This window comes from Bison bison, unplaced genomic scaffold (genome assembly GCF_000754665.1).
Source record: "Bison bison bison isolate TAMUID 2011002044 unplaced genomic scaffold, Bison_UMD1.0 scf7180017864519, whole genome shotgun sequence".
Lineage (NCBI taxonomy): Eukaryota > Metazoa > Chordata > Mammalia > Artiodactyla > Bovidae > Bison > Bison bison.
The window spans coordinates 4,547,619-4,567,300 of NW_011495072.1; the positions used below are offsets into that span (position 1 = coordinate 4,547,619).

General features: G+C 40.5%; 1 protein-coding gene across 1 annotated transcript in view; it reads right to left on the reverse strand.

Annotated features, from left to right (window-relative positions):
- Positions 1-10,534: 10,534 nt before the first annotated feature.
- Positions 10,535-19,682, reverse strand: part of SLC22A15 (solute carrier family 22, member 15) — a 125,643-nt gene continuing 116,495 nt past the window's right edge. Inside the window, exons 12-15 of the mRNA XM_010831019.1 lie at positions 17,181-17,301; positions 15,615-15,687; positions 12,812-13,000; positions 10,535-12,270 (exon numbers count right to left, since the gene is read on the reverse strand). Coding sequence (XP_010829321.1) covers positions 12,181-12,270; positions 12,812-13,000; positions 15,615-15,687; positions 17,181-17,301 — 473 coding nt within the window. The 3' untranslated portion in view covers positions 10,535-12,180. The remainder of the gene's footprint in view (positions 12,271-12,811; positions 13,001-15,614; positions 15,688-17,180; positions 17,302-19,682) is intronic.

Sequence of the window (19,682 nt, forward strand, 5' to 3'; positions counted from 1 at the left end):
CAGGGATATATGATGTCTTAATATTACATGTTAAAGAAGAGGAAAAGAAAATTTAAAAATCTGATTCTAAAACTGTATTTTTGCAATACTGAGAAGATTTCAGAAGGTCTTTAAAATATCTTTTGAGAGCATGTTGAACTACTCCAAAGTTAAAAGTTATTAAGTTATCAAATAAAGAATTTTAATGAAGAATATGAAAAAAAAAAATGATGGCAATTCTGGTCTTTTCACAGGACTTTGAAATGTGGCTAATCTGATAAAGGGATAGAGTATTTACAAGAGGAAATGTTTAGGTGTCCCTTTGCTGATAGCAGCAAGCTCACTCTCCTCAGATAACAGGCTTTATTTAGCCTGTTAGTTGTTGGCATAATTAACCACTATCAAATGAAACCACTATCAAAAGTCCCAGCCTGAGACCTCCCCTCTCAAGAACTTCCTCATTGAAAAAGAAATCCATTTCAGGCACCAGCCAGTTTCCCAAACTTGGATCCCAGAAGGTCTCTCAGTTCCACTAAGTCCTTTTCAACTTGTTGGACTTAAATCCCACCAATCAGACCAAAGACCCTGGGACAGCTCACAGCTTAAGAAACCCACCTCAATGATCTCTGACAGCTCCAAGCTTATGGAAATGCCTGGTACACAGTAGGTACTCAGTGAATTTTTCTTGAATATATTTGATGGAAAGGTAGCTTAATAGCTGCCCTAAAGTGAATAATGAAAGTAACCCCAACGACTACTCAGAAATGGAGAATTCTTCCATCTTCTCTATGAGATCATAACTGCATTTGATCCATTAATGAGCCATATGAATCTTAATGAGCTTCTCAATCCATATTTTTGACTGACAATTATATTCATTTATTGATTTAATTCTGGAAAGGAAAAAAAAAAAAAAACCTTAATGGTTCTAAAATACAGGGAGAATCATTAACTAACTAGAATCCTTTAAATATTCTGCCTCCTCAAAGAGCCTAATCAAAACGTCTGGGCCTTGCAGAATGTGATGTAGACCTAACACTGCCTCTTACCAGCTGTGATCCTGAGAAAGTTACATAACGCCCCTAAACTTTGTTGCTGTCATCAGCAGAACCAGACGTATATACCTACCTAATAGAATTGTTGTGAGAATTTTAAGACATAATCATAGACTGTGTAGACGTGGTGACGTGATGACATGATGCATGGCAGTCAATGTATAGTAGTTACAAACACCATTGTCATCAAACAGTACCTGGAAAATACAAGGCCTGCTAACATTTAAGAACCCCGGAAGATCCCTTGGAGAAGGAAATGGCAACCCACTCCAGTACTCTTGCCTGGAAAAGCCCATGGACAGAAGAGCCTGGTGGGCTACAGTCCACGGGGTCGCAAAGAGGTGGACACGACTGAGCGACGTCACTTTGACTTTCGTCACTTTAGAATTGTAGCAGTATAGCTTAGTCACTTAAGAAGTGACTTCTGAAGTCAGATAATCCAGGTTTTGCCAACAATTAGTTGTCTGACCTGGGGGTCCTTAACTAGGGCCTCAGTTTCCTCACCTATGAAATGGGATCCATGGTATACATTTCATAGTTTTCTTCTGAAGATTGTATATACCAAGAAACAAACTGTTTAGAATAATGCTCAATACATGTTCTCTCCTAACCCAGCACCAAGAATAGGACACAGCACACAGTAGGCACTCTAAATATTTTAGGAATAATTTATTTTCCCCTGTTACTTTTCCTCTTGAATATAAGAAACTAGTTAAGGAAATCTTTTGATATTTTGTGCACATCTTCCTAGGATAATCTTGAAGCTATCTGGGGTGGTTTGAACGCAAACATGCAAAGCCTAGATGTCGCTCTTTTCACTGGATGTCATTTTATGACACCTTTGTCAACAAAACTTGTTAATGATTCTATACCTCTGCTTCACTTGGACATTTTGTTCCACAAGACAAAACAACATTACCTTTGTTCTGTTTTTTTTCCCCCCACATTCTCCAGGTCTTCAACTTTTTACCTAGTCATTCTTAATCAGTTAAATCCTTATCAAGCCTCATCTCTCTCCTGATGGACTGGATTGGGAAGATAATAAATTCTTCTACTGTTGGAAATGCATTTGTTATGTTCTGACTCTGCTTTGATATTGGCAAATCAATCATTATAGAATTCTATAACCCAACAGCATCTGATTCCATTTTCTGGCCTTGAATTCAAGATAGTTTGGAACCTACTTACCAATAATAAATAGTTTCTGCACATGACAGAATGGAGAAGTAAATACAACCAGCCTACCTATCCCCTTAGGCTTTACTCTGAGATGTTTTCAGGTATTTTTGCATTCCTCTGATAAATTAAGGGAAACATAGTCAACACCTGCGAGCCAGCCTCTGAATCACCTAGCAAACAGGAAAATCAAGACATTGATCCAATTCCTAATAACTTTTTTGTTAATGGGCTGAGCCCTCAAATGCCTGGAATCGAATTGACAGCATTTCTGAAACATTAAATGTTGTTTCCACTAGATGAATTATATTAGGAGAGCTGATTATTATACCATTGATGGTTATACCAAAAACTTCCCCAAAGAATATCCTCTGGGAGAGGCCTCAGTGAGAAGAAAAGAATCACTAGATTGATTTATTCCACAACTCAGTAGGATGAATGGTGTTTTAGTAATAGGTATATAAATACATGGACAGGGGTGGGAGGGAGGCTCAAGAGGGAGAGGGTTATGTATACTTATACAGGATTCATGTTGTAAAGCAGAAACTAATACAATATGGTAAAGCAATTGTATTCCAATAAATACATGGATAAGATCATTATTTAATAATTAATCCTTCTTTGCTTATTTCTATTTTCAGGGTAGACATTTTAGACCTTGTTAAAAGGGATCATTTCTCTCTTGAACATACTCTAATCCCAACTTTAACTTTGCTCACAATGGTGATTTAGGTAATAGGAAGGTTAATGTGGAATGAAGGTTGTTTTTTTTTTTTTAAGTAACCTATAAGTAGCTTTCTCAGAGCTAAACACTCCACAGACCTTCTTTTCAAACTGATCTTGGGGAAGAATATCCTGTTTAAGAATACTAGCTGATAGGTCAGTTAAGCCAATCTTGAATCCCTTGTGTCTGGGTATTCACTCATTTAAAAATTTAATGAATGCCTACCATGTCCCCAATACTGTGCTAGTTCTTAGAGGTACTAAGATGAGTAAGATACAGCCTCTTTGGTAGCTTTTGAGTTCAATGTAGTGACAGGGCTCATAGGAAAGAGTGGTGAGGAACCCATGTATTTCTTCAAAAATGCCTGAATGTTTGGGATGGACATGTACAAATTGCTATTATCAAAATGGATAACCAACAAGGACTTCCTGTATAGCACATGAACTCTGTCCAATGTTATGTGGCAGACCGGTTGGGAGGGGGGTCTGGGGGAGAATGGATACAGGTATATATAAGGCTGAGTCCCTCGCTGTTAACCCGACACTATCACAACACTGTTAATCAGCTACGTGTGCTAAGTCGCTTCAGCCACATCCAACTTTGCGACCCTACGGACCATAACCCACCAGCTCCTCTGTCCATGGAATTCTCCAGGCAAGAATACTGGAGAGGGTTGCCATGCCCTCCTCCAGGAGATCTTCCCAACCCAGGGATCAAACCCACATCTCTCATATCTCCTGTGCTGGCAGGCAGGTTCTTTACCACTATGCCACCTGGGCTATAATTGGCTATACTCCAATAAAAAAAAAAAAAAAAGTACCTGAATGCCTAATAACACACTGGGTCCAGTGCTATGGGTGGGCATTTAGTAGGAAAAAAGATAGACATGTACCCTGTTTTCATACAGCTCATGGCTTAATAGGGAAGACATAATCATTTATTAGAGTACACAATAAATACTATAATTACGGAAAAGTACAAAATGCTTAAGAATATACAACAAAGGTAGAGAGAACAATTGCTTTTGATAAGAAAACTACTGGAAGTTAAGACACGGCAACAAATAAAACTCAGAGACAAAGTCTTAGTAGGTTTAAATTCTTTTGTAAGCACTTTATTCTTTCAAACAATAACTGGGAGACTTCAGGTTTAGCCAAGTGTGTCTATAAACTCATTAATAAAAGTAGATTTTTGGCTGTTACCCATGGTCTGAGTACAGCTTATCTTGATAATGACTAGGTTTTCCCATAAAACTTCCAAGTATACACTGATGATGCCAGCAGGTCCTGTCCACTTAGAAAACTTCAGTGACACACACTTAAGACACCTGTAATAAGCTGACTGCTGGGCCCCAAAGATATTCACATGCTAATCACCAGAATCTGTGAATGTTATCTTTTACAGCAAAAGGGACTTTGCAGATAAGGATCTTGAAAAGGAGAGATGAGTTGGAATTATCTGGGAGGGCTTGAGGTAGCCACAGAGGTACTAATAAGAAGGAGGCAGAAGACTGGCGCAAGTAGAAGGCCATGTCAGACAACAGGACCAGAGGCTGGGGTGCTGTGGCCAGGCCTGAGGAACGCTGCACTGTCTAGAAGTTGCAGGAGACAAAGGAACGGATTTCCCCTGGAAAACTCAGGGGGGAAAACAGCCCTGCTGACATCTTCATTTTAACCCCTTAAAATTCACTTTGTTGCCTGACTTCCAAATATGTAATATAATAAATCCGTGTTGTCTAAAGTTTATGATATTTTGTTACAGCAGAAATAGGAAATGAATACAGCATACAATTACTTATGTAAACTAAAAAGGGTCTTGGAGGCTTCCCTGCCAGCTCAGTGGTAAAGAATCTGCTGGCCGATGCAGGAGATATCGGTTCCATCCCTGATTTGGGAAGATTCCACATGCCATGGAGCAGCTAGCCCATGGGCCACAACTACTGAGCCTGTGCTCTAGAGCTGTGTGTGTTAGTTGCTCAGTCGTGTCTGACTCTTTGTGACCCCATGGACTGTACAGCCTGCCAGGCTCTTCTGTCTGTGGGATTTTCCAGGCAAGGATACTGGAGTGGGTTGCCATTTCCTTCTTCAGGGGGTCTTCCCAACCCAGGGATCGAACCCGGGTCTCCTGCATTGCAGTCAGATACTTTACCATCTGAGCTACTAGGGAAGCCCTGGGGAACCATAATTACTGAGCCTATGTGTTGCCACTACTGAAGCCTGTGTGCCCTAGACCCTCCACTCCCCAACAAGAGAAGCCACTACAGTGAGAGGCTTGGGCATTGCAAATTGAATGTAGCACCTGCTCACCACAACCAGAGAAAAGTCCACGCAGTGACAAAGACCCAATACAGACAAATAAATAAATAAATATTTTTTTTAAAAGAGTCTTGGGAATCTTTATGGAAAAGTTAGTTTGATTGACATTTCTAACCACCAGTGTATTCTGCTGCTATTCTACCTGTAGAAGCAAAATACTCTTTGTTTTCTCTCTTGGTTATAGTACACATTCAGAGAAAACTACAATATAATGTATTAATGATAATACATAGTATGGGAAGAATTTTATTTGAAAGTGAATCGCTGTTGTTACAGTCCCTCTTCTGTTACATTCACACACATATAACTGGATCCTGCTACATAACTGGATGGATGCATGCCACCTGCTATAGCAAATAGGAAAGCAAACACCCTATACATGGTGAAATGTACCTATAGGAAGCAAATGAATTTATTGTATCATCACCAGCAAGCATATTTTGGCTTCTACCATTTAAAAACCCTAATCTGATGTGACAACTATTTACCAACTCTCAAATGCTTCCCCGTGCTGAACAGTTTACCTCTGTGGATCCTGTCCTCAATTTGTGCTGGGGCTAGGAGGCTGACCTGTGCAGACTGTATCAATGGGCTTCCTTCTGCATACTGCCTTCTCTTCTGTGGTTTCTGGAAGCTCTGCCCACATACTGGTAAATCATTCATTTATTATTAAATTCACCTCCAAGTTGAGTGTGCATCTTTACCTATCTTACACAATCATTTCACCCAGTTATATTTTGAAGCAAAGCAATTCCATCAGAATCTAGTCTATTCAAAATCAATTGTTCTGCAAGGTCCAGACTGAAGTTATTTTAATACTCATTTGGCTACATCTGCCCCTGATGTTTTTCAATAAATGACTAATCTCTTCTAAGATTTATATTACAGAGCTCTAGGGTCTCAGTTAAGAAGTGGTCTAAATGTTTTCACAGATGCAAACTCTTTTCCAAGAGAAATTCAGACGTAGAGGGAAGGGGGATAACTCTTCATTTGGGTAGGAAAAATGGTGAGACTTGTATTTCTGCAACAGAATATCAAGTCTTGACTGTAAAGTATGGCCTAAATAACTGGCAAATATTCCTGTCACTCACTAAAGAAGTTAACCATGAAATAACTTTGATCTAGAAAAGATTAGCTAACATTTGATTCAACATTGAACATCCATCCACCTCAGTGCATAGAAGTCCCAGATTTAATTCCATTTGCTGAATATAAAATGGTATCTATACATTTCCCTACTGAAGGTATTTCATTGTTTCATTACAACTATAATGGACATCTCTGTACATATCTACTTGCAGACAAGCACACTAGGCAAGTACTAAGGTAAATATGAAAGGTATTATGCTTTACTTCTTGCAACTGCATGCTTTTATTTGCTTATAAATTATAAAATCACTTTTGTGTGTCTTCACCAATATTCTTTCCATTTTAAAGTAAAATACAATAGCATAGAAAATACAGTGCAATGCATTTAGTAATGGTATTATTTAATGGAAAGTTATTGGTGGCATATATGTACATATGGACGTGTATATGTAGGTTTGTGCACTATGTATGGCACGGCGTGAAATGGTTTCCTTCAAAATATCTGAAAACTCTTCCATGACATATTAATAGATACAGAAGTAGAATCTCTGTGTCACAGAATGTTTACATTTTTCAACCTCACTGGCTATTGACAATCTAGTTGATAAGTAAATTTATACTTCTATCAGAATGTAGAGAAATTCCTTCTTCTTCGTATTTTCAAAACTATGTTTTAGAACTCTTCTTTTCTTCCAATCCAATAGATTTTGAATAACTTAACATTGTTTCAATTTGCATTTCTCTGATCCTCTAGTGAGGCTGTAAATTACCTAAAAATATATTTTATAAGCTTCCTCCTTATTTTTCTTTTTGATCAGCACTAATTCTTTCTACATTCTGGATACTGATCTTTGTCTTTTACAGAAGTTGCCAAAATTCTTTTCCTAATCTATTGCTTTGCTTTTAATTTTGTGGTGTGTCTAGTCATATAGAAAGAAGTTTTACATTTAGACGTAGTAAAACATATCAACCTATCTTCTTAAAAATGATTTGTGATTTTTACTTTCTGTCTGAAAAATCCATCTATCCCTCAAGGTCATAAGAACATTCTCCTATATCATTTTATAATTTTTTTTTAAGTTTTGCCTTTTTCCATTAAGTTCTTCAATTTATTTGGAATTTTTGTTATGGTGTGTAGAAAGGGTGTAATTTTATTTTATTTTTTGATATGGAAACCCAACAGTTGCTCAACAATAACTGAATAGTTCAGTTTTTTTCCCCACTGAGTTGTCATACCATCTTCAGAAAATGCCAAACTGTTATATATCCTTTGTCTTGTTCTGAGATTTCTATTATGTTTTACTGATCTGCTTATCTATTGCTACACTCATACCATAGCTTTGTTTTAATATCTGGGAAGTCAAGTCTCTTGCTTGTCTTATATTTTGGGGATTGTTGAGTATTTTTGAATCTTTACTTTTCCTTAACTAGAGTTATTTTTCCAGGTTCTGTGTAAAAAAAAAAAAAAATCTTATTAAGGTTTTAATATGTATTGCCCCTGACTGTCAACATTTCTGCTGAAACTGCCTCAGCAAAACCAAATGCCTCCATCTTTGTAGACCCCAGTAGGAAAAAATGATCCACCACAAGTACGGCCTCCACCTCACTCCCACATTCTCAATTCCACCTGAATCTGAGTGACGGAAACTTAATTGCACCTAGAAGCCTAGCTGCAAAGGGTGTTTGGGAAATGTACATCTTAGCTTTAAAGCCTCTGCAGTACAAGAAGAAGTACAAGAGAAGAACCATGGATTTTCATGTTATAGTAGGTCATGAAATTGGTTTGCTGCTGCTGCTGCTGCTGCTAAGTTGCTTCAGTCATGTCCGACTCTGTGTGACCCCAGAGACGGCAGCCCACCAGGCTCCCCCGTTCCTGGGATTCTCCAGGCAAGAACACTGGAGTGGGTTGCCATTTCCTTCTCCAATGCATGAAAGTGAAAAGTGAAAGTGAAGTCGCTCAGTCGTGTCCGACTCTTTGCAACCCCATGGACGGTAGCCTACCAGGCTCCTCCGTCCATGGGATTTTCCAGGCAAGAGCACTAGAGTGGGAATTGGTTTAGGGGATCACAAATGGCATTTTAAAAAACAAAGTGCGACAGAATATATGCTATCTTAAGAATAAACATGTTTCATGAAAGTTTTATATACATATTGTAATGCATTTTAAGTATTTTCATCTAGTAGGCATTTGTAAGGCAAGAAGAAAGAGCAAAACAGAGACAGAGATTAGAAAGAGGTGGAAGAAGAGGGAAGAGAAAGAATCCATTTGTTATTGTGGTCATTATCAGTAAAGTCTGAAGGCCAAAGTTCTGGGAAGGTGATGAGATCTTATGTCCCAATTAACCTTATGTACTACGATATCCCTTATCCTGAGAAGGAAGTTTCTTTTTATTCCTTATCTGCTAGTAGCTTTTATTTTAAATAGGTGTTGAATTTTGCCAAATAATCTTCATGTATCTATTGAGATGGGCTTCCTTGGTGGCTCAGATGGTAAAGAATCTGCCTGCAATGTGGGAGACCTGGGTTCAGTCCCCGGGATGGGAAGATTCCCTGGAGGAGGGCATGGCAACCCACTCCAGAATTCTTACCTGGAGAATCCCCATGGACAGAGGAGTCTGGTGGGCTACAGTCCATGGAGTCGCAAAGAGTCGGACACATCTGAGCAACTAAGAACATCTATTGAGATGACCATAAGGTCTAATATACTACACAGATAAATTTTCTAACCATGCCCTATCTTTGCATTTTTCTCCTAGATATATTTTTACAGTTATCTTCTGTTTCCACCAACTCCTTATACTTGCTATAGCCCCTGTCCCACAAACCACCCATAGTTTCTAGCATATTCTATATTTGTTCCATTTGTCAAAGATGCTACTATATACATCCTGACATATTCTGTAAGAACAAAAGAAAAGCCTATGTTTTACAATTCTCTATCAAATTCACAAGCCAAAAAAACTGCATTTTATTTACTGAAAAAAATCCTTTATAGATGTCCAATTTAAGAACTAATTATCTAATAAAAAATATAGATGTCCAATTTAAGAACTAATGAGCTAATAAAAAATTGTAATGGAGGAGTCAGTTCTATTAGAAAGCTACATTTTAATTCTGGTTTAGTAGAGAGAATTATTGCAATGTTTTGTTAAGAATATAAATCTATTAGAAGTATCTTTATCAATTTGACCTCTATAAAAATACTTGTCTGGATCAAATTTATTTGGGCAGTGTCCCAGGAACATTTATTTGCTTCTTACTTACTGTATTTGTGTGTTTTTCTTTATTTTTAGATACTAAAGAATGTCTGTTATCACTTGAAATCAGCCAAATGACAAATACTGCATTTTCAATGGGCAGTGGTTTTTAACCCACTGATCAGAAAACTATAGCACAGTTTCTTTCAAGACATCTGTGTGGTGCCTAAGTTCTGGACAAGCTGTTGATAAGACCTTAGATGCTGGAAGCCCTGGGATTTCTGATGTGTCTTACATTTTTCTTGTTGCTTTTCTGGAGAAAAGAAATTTAATTTTGAATACAATACAGACATTTGAAAGGAAACCTTTTACAAATCATCTGCACAAACAACGTATGTTATCTATAAATGAAGAGTTTTCCAATAATTTAATCAACACAAATGTACTCATGTGCACAATCTCCACAATCACTATTTTTCAACAGTTAACACCAAAAGGGAAAAAAAATCTGTTTTTATAAAAGGCAAATTATTAAACTTTGCCAAAAGACCATCAAGAAAGAAACACTAAAGAAATTTAGTGGCACATCTGACACGAGCAGCTGGTAGTCCAGCCTTAGCAACATGTGTTCAAACTGTGTTTCCTTCCCTCCCTTCTTCTATCCTAGAGTTGGAAAAAGAGAATACTTAGGGACAGAACTAATGGAATCCTTATTTATCTAGTCAGAGGCAGAGGGAACCCCAGTACCAACAAAAAAGATGGGTTACCAGTTGGTCTTCAAAGAGAACAAAGCCACAACACTGGCTGACTCTGGGTGTTGAGTCTATGAGTAGTACATTTTTTTAACTTCTAGTTTCCACATTTTTTGATAATGGGGTCATTACTCTTATAATGCAAAGAGGCTGACAACCAGCCAAGAACGACCAAATGTTAGCTTGTTGTTTTCCATTTAATGTCACAACAAAGAGCTTCTAAGTGTCCTTTTAAGTTCTTCCTTTCTTCTCCTCTTGATGGTGGGCAGGGTCTCCATCTCCCAGAGAAAGATGCCAAGATTCCACAGTCTGGGGGTTTGGGGCAGATTTGCCTGTGATGGACAAAAGCGATACTGGCAGGAGTTCTACAACTTACTTGATGGCTAGAAACAGCAATACATAGTGTGTTCTGGGCACAGCGGAGAGAAATAACCAGTAGTAGAGATGCTTCCTATTTATAAAGAGCCCAATACATTAAGGGCATGAAGGATATAAAACACTTTAACAAATACAAAGGTACAGGCTAGTATAGTACAAACCAAGAAGTAAATGGAAGAAGACAGGAGAGGGTTGGAGCTGATCCGAGGTGAGTCCTCCAAGATTTCCAGACACAGACACAGTGATGACTTCTATTTCTAATGAAATTTCTTTTTCTCCAAGAGATTAGCAGAAATGGAAATTCTGAAAACACAGAAACAGTCCCAGTTGGGAAACTGACCTAAAGCAATGCGGTCCAAGCTTGTTGACTCCAAGATAACACTTCTTTTTGAGATAACACTGGAGTTTCACAGGAAACACTTCCAGCACATGATTTGAGGAAACAGAGTATGACTGATTTTATTTGAAAGCCAGTGGTTCTTAACGAAAACCAACATTTCCTAGGAAACTCCTGTGCCTTCCATTCTAGCTAAACTAAACAGGCTGGGGCTGACCTAGGACTAAATGAGTTCCAGTCCTTAAAGGTTGCCCAAGTTCCTCCTTGCACAACACTGAAGACAAAACAAACAGAAAATTGTGAAAGGTAACTTTCTTTTCTTCCTTATTAAAAATGGCATCTTTTTTCTCCCCTTCAAACATCCAAGGGCTCAACATGTCACTTTTTAACTGCCCTTCCCCTCTATAAAACGTCATCATTTACTGGGCATGTTTGGAAGTTTCGCTGGTACTAGAATCTGAGATGGAAATTTGAGTATCAAAGGGAGCTGCTGGGGGTGGGGGGCGGGGGTGCAGCCACACCTTGGACTCTGAACATTACTTTGGTGCAGCTGGATTTTTTCTAGAGGGTCATCTGTCGGATTAACACGAGGAGCTGGAACCAGTCACTGAACCAGGGGCCAAGCTGAGGGCCCAGATTTCATCTCTTGGGGTACAGTTGGAGGGCCTCAAGTCATACAAACGATCTCTCAATGCTTTTCTTCTGGCACAAAAATGAATGGAATGCTAACATCAACTTGCCTCCAAAGATTCCTGATGAGAAGCAATCGAGACAGGCAGATGTCAAAGCTGATACACAGATTCCATCTTAATGGTGAGAAGAAATTTTACATATTTGCCTTTAGGTCACAATGAAGTTGAACGGCAACATAATCAAACTTCTAGAAACAACTGAGTTTATCACTCTGGCATGCAGAATTGAGCAATCTGGCCAAAGGTCCTGATTCTGCACTATATCTCAACTGTAGGCAAGTTAACAGCTTTTCACTCAGTGATGTCCTGTTCATGGAAATCTCTTCTCCAACTTCCTTGGTGCCTATAAAACCTCAGGCCACACTGAGTACGTTCAGTTTGTTCAAGCCTTTCTTTCCACAGCTCTCTGCAATTTCCCAGGAGCACCTGCCCTTGACAGAGGCACGGAAGATGACCCTCTGCTTCTGAGGAGGAACCTGGGACTCCTCATTTGATCATCTGAGTCTCCTCATCAGCATCGTAAAACTCTTCCTCTTCATCACTCTCGCTCCCTAAAGGGCTCTCCTTGTCCACAGACTAAAGCAGGAGAGAAGAAACGGGTAGGGAAATGGTGTCATGACATCTCTAAAATTAAATTACTGTCTAGCATTCAACTGACAAAGGTACTCTGATGATATTTATTCCCCTAAGGATTAGTCCCTTAAGTGTTCTAAGAAAGCTAAGGAATCATCTTTATTTCCCTGAAAATTAGCTGCAATTGGATCCCACCTTTGTTTTCCAGCATTTTTGCTCAGTTCTATTACTCTAACCAGGTGGCTTTCCAGGTGGCCCAGTGGTAAAGAATTTGCCTGCCAATGTAGGAGATGCAGGTTGGATCCCTGGGTTGGGAAAATCCCCTGGAGAAGGAAATGGCAACCCACTCCAGTATTGTTGCCTGAGAAATCCCAGTATTCTTGCCTGAGAAACAGAGGAGCCTGGCAGGCTACAGCCTGTGGGGCTGTAAAGCCCATGTGACTGAGCACACACACATTACTCTAACCAGACATTCTTTCTTTTTATTACCCCCAAAACTGTCATCATGTAGTAAAGCAGAATGATAAGAACAATTGTGTCATACCTGAGGGGGATCCAAGGTCTGTAAAGATAATGCTTCCTCCCCTAGCCTCCGATATGAGTATACTTGAAGGTCAGAAAATGTCTCCAGCAATGGGCTGTTAAGGGTTTCTGGCAATAATAAACTCAGGAGGCCTGAGGTCAGCCCTGTGGCTCCGAAGACAATGAAGGGTAAAGACCACTGCACATACTTCTGTGGGGACAGGGAGCGGAATGAAAACAAACAGAAGCTCAGCGTTAGTTTCCTGGCAGGTGACATCAGCACTCATGACTAAGGACCTGCCACGCTTACTGTCCAGGTCCTGCTTTCCCACTAGAATACACCACGCAGCCTTCCTTCTCTTCCCATAGAGAATTACCAGGGGAAACCAGAGCCAGTCCTCAGGCACAGCGATGCAACTGAGCAGATAAAAAGGACTGCTGGCTGTGGAGCAGAAGCAGCAGACTGTTTCATGCTCGGGTCGGGGCTGTGGTAGGGGCAGCGTAGACACATGGCCAGGGTGAGCCAGACACTCAGCTCCCACTTGAGGCGAGTGGCCTGTGACACGGTGATCTCCACATGCAGGCAACACTGCAAATGACTTCTAAAGTTCCCAACCCTGGAACTGGCCAAACAGTCTCATACACGTGTGCTGATTCCCTAAGCACCAGAACTGAGAGGCTTGGGGGTTAAAGGTGTAAACACCCTTAAATATTCAGGACTGATTTCCTTTAGGATGGACTGGTTGGATCTCCTTGCTGTTCAATGGACAGGAGTTTGAGTAAACTCCGGGAGTTGGTGATGGACAGGGAAGCCCGGCGTGCTGCAGTCCATGGAGTCGCAAAGAGTCGGACACGACTGAGCATCTGAACTGAACTGAACATCCTGAAAAGGAAGAGAAAAGCCTAGAGAAACCTACACATGTGGTTTTGATATGCTAGCAGGCTGATCCAAAAGACATTCTCAGGAAAATTTAAATACAAACATATCATTTCAAAGATAACACTATGGTCCTTGCAGGACTGGGCTCCAGGAGATTCCTGAACTGATTATCATTCCTAAATTCCTGCATGGGAACCACCTAGTTTTGTCATCTCTGGTTTGGGCTTCTAAATTCTGTGGCTAGTTAGAATGTCTGCTTTGGTCATCTTTTCCTGATTTTTCAAAGGTGATGACATGATGGGGGAGGAGAGGGAGGTAAGGGGAGGAGGAGAGGGGGACTCCGGCCCTCTGCATGCAAACACGTGACCACACTGCAGGTGTGTGATTGAACCAAGGGGAACACTCGCCTCTTCTCAACTTAGCCGGACTCAGGGGGAAACACCATGTTGGGTTTTATAACGTTCTAGGACAGCCATCCAAAACAGGGTATCTTTAATGATAAACACCTAATGTTGGACACATTTTGCAGACTGGAACTAGTAAGACCTATACAAAGGGTCTTGTGATCTAAAATTGAGTGTGAAACATGGAGAGATGTCTCAGGGAAGAGTCAATTCTTACTTCATGTTGGATCTGTTTCTTTGACTTGCTTTTCATTGCTTTTGTCATTATAATCAAACATAATGGCCTGCCTCAGAGAACCTTGGGCTTCTCAGGCGGCGCTAGTGGTAAGGAACCTGCCTGCCAATGCAGGAGACATAAGAGACACAGGTTTGATCCCTGAGTCGGGAAGATCCCCTGGAGAAGGGGATGGCTACTCACTCCAGTGTTCTTGCCTGGAGAAATCCAAGGACAGAGAAGCCTGGTGGGCTACGGTCCATAGGGTGGCAAAGAGTCAGACACGACTGAAGCAACTTAGCACGCACATAGCACACAAAGAACCATGCTTGAGGGTTAAAGTGCCATTCTTCAACTCACAGAAAGATAATCTGACCCTGGCCACCTGTGAACTGCTGCAAGAAAGAAGAGATTATCACATCCCCTCTCCAGGCTGGCCATTCTGGGAGATATTTGCAAGATTAATGGCCTTTTTATTTTATTTCTTCACCTCCTCCGACTCTGTGTTCTATGAAAGAACCTAGCATTCAGACTCTGACAAGATGGTTCTGTTGAGACATTAGTGGTTGACTGGCCTGTCACTCAGCAAACAGAGAGAGCTTGGACTCAGTATCAGAGATACTCAGAAAAAGGAAGTATATCCTGCTTCCTCAAGAAAAGAAAAGGCTACAATGGCACTTCAGAAATATCCTATACTAGGGTGTGGTGAGTCGTAGCCTGAGTGATGAGTGGTTGTCTATAGAACAGGCTCACAGCCTCACATCAAACCTAGTCACGTTTCAATAAGTCTTGGCTGGGAAAGTCCTAGAGAAGACCAACAGAGATGTGCCCGGGGGGCTCCATGGGATCTTTCGCAGAACATGGACACTTGAAGATGGGATGGAATTTACACTATTCATATCTCCCTTTCACACATTTCTCTTGTAACTTTCTTTTCCAAGTGGTGTGCTTTCTTCTCCTCATTATTAATACAGGGTACCAATGCCTAGCACATAAGGTTATGGTGAAGACTGCATGAGACGATATATGTAAGAGGCTTAGCACAGAGCCCAGCACACAACAGAAACTTCAGAAATGCTCACTAATCTGCTAACTTACAAATAGGGACAGGAGGGTTCAGGTTGGCATCAGCTGACTGCAATGAACACAGTCAACCCCTGGGAAGGGTCCATCTGCACTGACAGATCCTTAATCTAAAAGGCACAAGGTTCACATTTGCATCGGCTCATCTTCAGTGGCAGCTGCTTGCTGCCTCTTTCTACTCAAGAGCACAAACATTTACAAAGCAGAGAATCAAGAAAGACAAAACTAGGAGGTACAAACCAACCAGTGAGGGGATGAAGGGAGCAATGATCCCACCAACTCGGGAGAACATGGAGCAAGTTCCAAGCCCAACATTCCTGTAAGGTATGAGAAAAAGCAAAAAAAAAAAAAAACCCAGTAAGTTCTAGGGGGACAATTTTAAGGCTCTAAGGGATAGTGGGCTCGGAATAACAAATCCCAAAGTGGAAGTACAGGATACTATAAGCAATACTGCCCATTAGAACTTTCTATGATGCTGAAAATGTTCTGTAAGTTCCCTGTCCAGCATGGAAGCCCCCAGACACATGCAGCTACTCAATGCTCAATGTGAGTAAGAATGAGGAACTGCACTTTTAATTAATTTAAACTTACATAGCCACATGCAAGGTTGGACAGTGCAGCTATAGAGGCTGGTGAAAAAACGAGCATGTGAATATTTCTTGTTAAATGTTCTCATGTTTTAGGTCTCCTATTAGTTCAAATAGTCAAAGAAAAGCCAAGGCTTTATGGTCTGAAAAGTCTGTCCATTCTTTTAAACTCAACTAATTAGCTACAGAAGGATCAGGCATATAAATAGGAACTGGCTGAACATATTTTCTCAGGAAACCAAGAACATTACCTTTCTGGGAGTGTGGGTATTAAGGAGCAGGGAGGAAATGAAAATGATAATGATTATAAGTAGTGTGATCATACAGCACTCTGTTATCCCAGCTGAATTGTTAACAAGTCCACTTTCACTCTGAAAAGTGTCCCAGTTTGGAACCAAATGGCCATCCTAGTTTTATAGGGAATAGCCAGAGAAAGCAGTTTCTGGGAATAACCAGGGAATGACAAGCCAATTGTGGGCAATCTGATCTCTTACTGGGAAAAAGGTAGACAGAACCATTAGTCTTCTTGTATGGAGTCCACTTGGAATGATCCTCAAAAAAGATTGGGAAAATGCTAAATAGGGAACCAAGACCCAGCACACAGAGCCAGTTCTGCAAAGACTAAGCTGCATCACTGCCCTTCAAATTAGGTTTGGTTTCTTGTTTTCAAATTTATTTTATGAGGGGAAACTTGGAAAGAAATATGTTGAGGCTTTTCTTGGTTTTTGAATATGTTATTTTTTATATAAGCATGTCCTCATTAAAAACTACTTTTAACATGTAAATATAATATTCACTTATAACTATAAAGGATTATCTCTTTTGAAATATGTGTATTTTGTGCTAAAATACAGATTCTATGATAACAGGGACCTTGTTCTCTGGTCCACTGTGTGCCTGGCACAGGAGGGAGGGGTGTCTGAGTAACTCAAGCAATTGAAATAAAAACAATATACGAGCACTATTCGGGTGATGGGATACACTTAGTGTAGAGTAATTCTCTCACAAGACGGACAGGGAATTCAGCCAAAGATAAAGCAACATTTTCCTCAGCTAGTAGGGCAAGACTGAGCCTCCACAGGCCCTGGGTTCATGACTGCTTACTGCGTTGCTTCTGGCCCCCACCGGCTGTGCTCTAGAAGTGAGGACCACGCCTCTGTCAATGCAAAAATCTACAACAAAATGCAGGAAATGTGAAGGCGGAGGCTGAGGGCAAGGCGTACCTGATGACTGTGGGGTATAGCTCCGAGGTGTAGATATACACAATGTTGAAGGCGGCACTGATGGTCAGCTTTCCCAGCAGGGACAAGGAATGGCTGTTCACCACTGCAAACACACCTGTGTCTGAGGAAGACAAGTGTCATACCTGTGAGGTCTTCGGTGGAGAAAAATCCCTCTGAATGACACACTTAATTCTGAAGGAGTAAGAGACATTCATGGTGATCTCAAGTAGCAGAGCGGTCGTATAACTAGACACACATGCAAAAGGTTTAGTCATCTCAAACGGCACAAAAAAATATTTCTCAGCATTTTGGCCAGCCCCAGGAAATCTTTCACAGTGGCTATCATGATGGGTGATTAAACCTACACAACCTAAATGTCCATTGACAGATGAGTGGATAAAGAAGATATATATGTGTGTGTGTGTTTACATATACAATGGAATATTACTTTGTCATAAAAAATGCCATTTGCAGCAATAGGGGTAGACCTGGAGACGATCATACTAAGTCAGACAAAGACGAATACCCTTTGATGTCACTTACATGCGGAATCTAAAATATGACACAAATGAACATACCTACAAAACAGAACCAGGCTCACATAGAGAGAACAGACTTGTGGTTTCCCGGGATGGGGGTGGGGGAGGGAGAACCTGGGAGTTCGGGACTGTGTGTGTGCTCAGTCTCCCAGCGTGTTAGGGATTAGCGGATGCAGACAATTACACAGAGGATGGATACACAACAAGGTCCTACTCTACAGCACAGGGCGCTGTATCCAGTATCCTGTAATAAACCACAATGGAAAGGAATGTGAAGAAGAATATATACGTATAACTGAGTCACTTTGCTATACAGCAGAAATGAACACAACATTGTAAATGAACTATATGTCAATTAGATTAAAAAAAAAAAAAAACACCCTGCACTCACTCCTGAACGACAGAGCTCCCTGAAAACGTCTGTACTGGAGTCGAGTGAGCGGCACAGAAGTCGTGAGTTCTACCTATACGGGTATTACCCGCCTCTCCTTTCTTCCCAACCTCATTCAACAATCAATGATCAGCACGAGAAGCCCTGATACATGAGAGGAGTAAATTTCCCCAAACTCCAATCTTCAGTTTGTATTCCTTGGCATTCCATTGCAAAGATAAGTAATAACCCCACTAAACTATTACCAGAAGGTATACATTAATGTTCCTTAAAGAACAAGATTCTAAATATGGAACTACTTTTCATCCTTCCTCCTCCCCAACTTCTTACTTGGATTACTAATCAATAATGATATTTGAGTTTCCTAATGTAACCTTTTTTTTTAAACACACAATGCAAAAATACAGTTTATGCCAGTTCATTTCCCTATCTAAAATGCTATCAATTGTCCAGTGGTTCTTTCTTTTTATTAATAACTATCTTCTCTGGGATCTTACAATGTAATTATTCCTCAAAAATATTTAACTTCTTCCCTTCAGCAATCCACTAGCCTCCACCTTCAAAATAACACATTTCTCCTTCTACAAAAATACCCAAAATTCTCATTGGCTCTATTGCACTTTTCCTCACTTCACAATCAAACATCTCCAATGAGTGCCTGACCTGAGTGACTGACCCTCCCTTTCCTCAAGTGCATCTGCCTTGTGACTCACTACAATGTGGCTTCCAATACCATCCTCTCCTGAAACTCCTATTCTTGAAGGTCAACAGCAATGTCCTGATCACCAAAGTAATTGCTTCTCATTCTCCTTGACATTTCTGTGTAATAGAACATGCCTGTCCCTTCCTTGGGACTGCATACGTGGTTCATCAAAACCACTCTTCCCTTAAATAACTCAAATGCAATATCCTCTCCTGCCCTTGACTTTCATGGCCCCTATTCCCGAGTCCGCGCAACTGGCATGTTTCAGACACTCTCTTGTAGTTGCTTACTTTTCCAGTTTGTCTGCCCCAAATATATTTTGACTTCTCTGAGGCCAAGGCTTTGTTTGTGTCTGTTTCCCTCATGGCACCTCCCATAGTCTGAGGCACAGAGGTGCTCACTAAATATTTAATGAATGGATAAGTGTAAAGACTAGGACCGGGATTAATTTAAGTGAAGACATCTGAAGAGGGAGGCACATAATACACCCCATTCCAAAATACAAGTTTCACATTCCCAGCTTGACTATGAAATAAATCTTCATCTACTTTAAAGATGGCGTTCTAAAGATGATATTCTGAATGCAGTGGCCCAGCACTGCCAAACTCGACCATCTGGGGCCTGCTTCTCTTCTGCCAGGCCATTTGGAAGACTATGTCAGCGATTTTAAGCACCGAATATATTATTTCAAGCCATGAGGTGCTTGCTTCTGGAAAAACAATCGTGTTCAAGGTATAGGACTGGGACTTTGATATATAAAAAATTCAAGTAAACCAATAATGAGGGCAAATTAAATTCATCAGTGATTTTTCAGGAAACCGGGGGAGTCAGGAAGTGTCTTGAGTGGCACTGAAGCAAACAGAAATGTG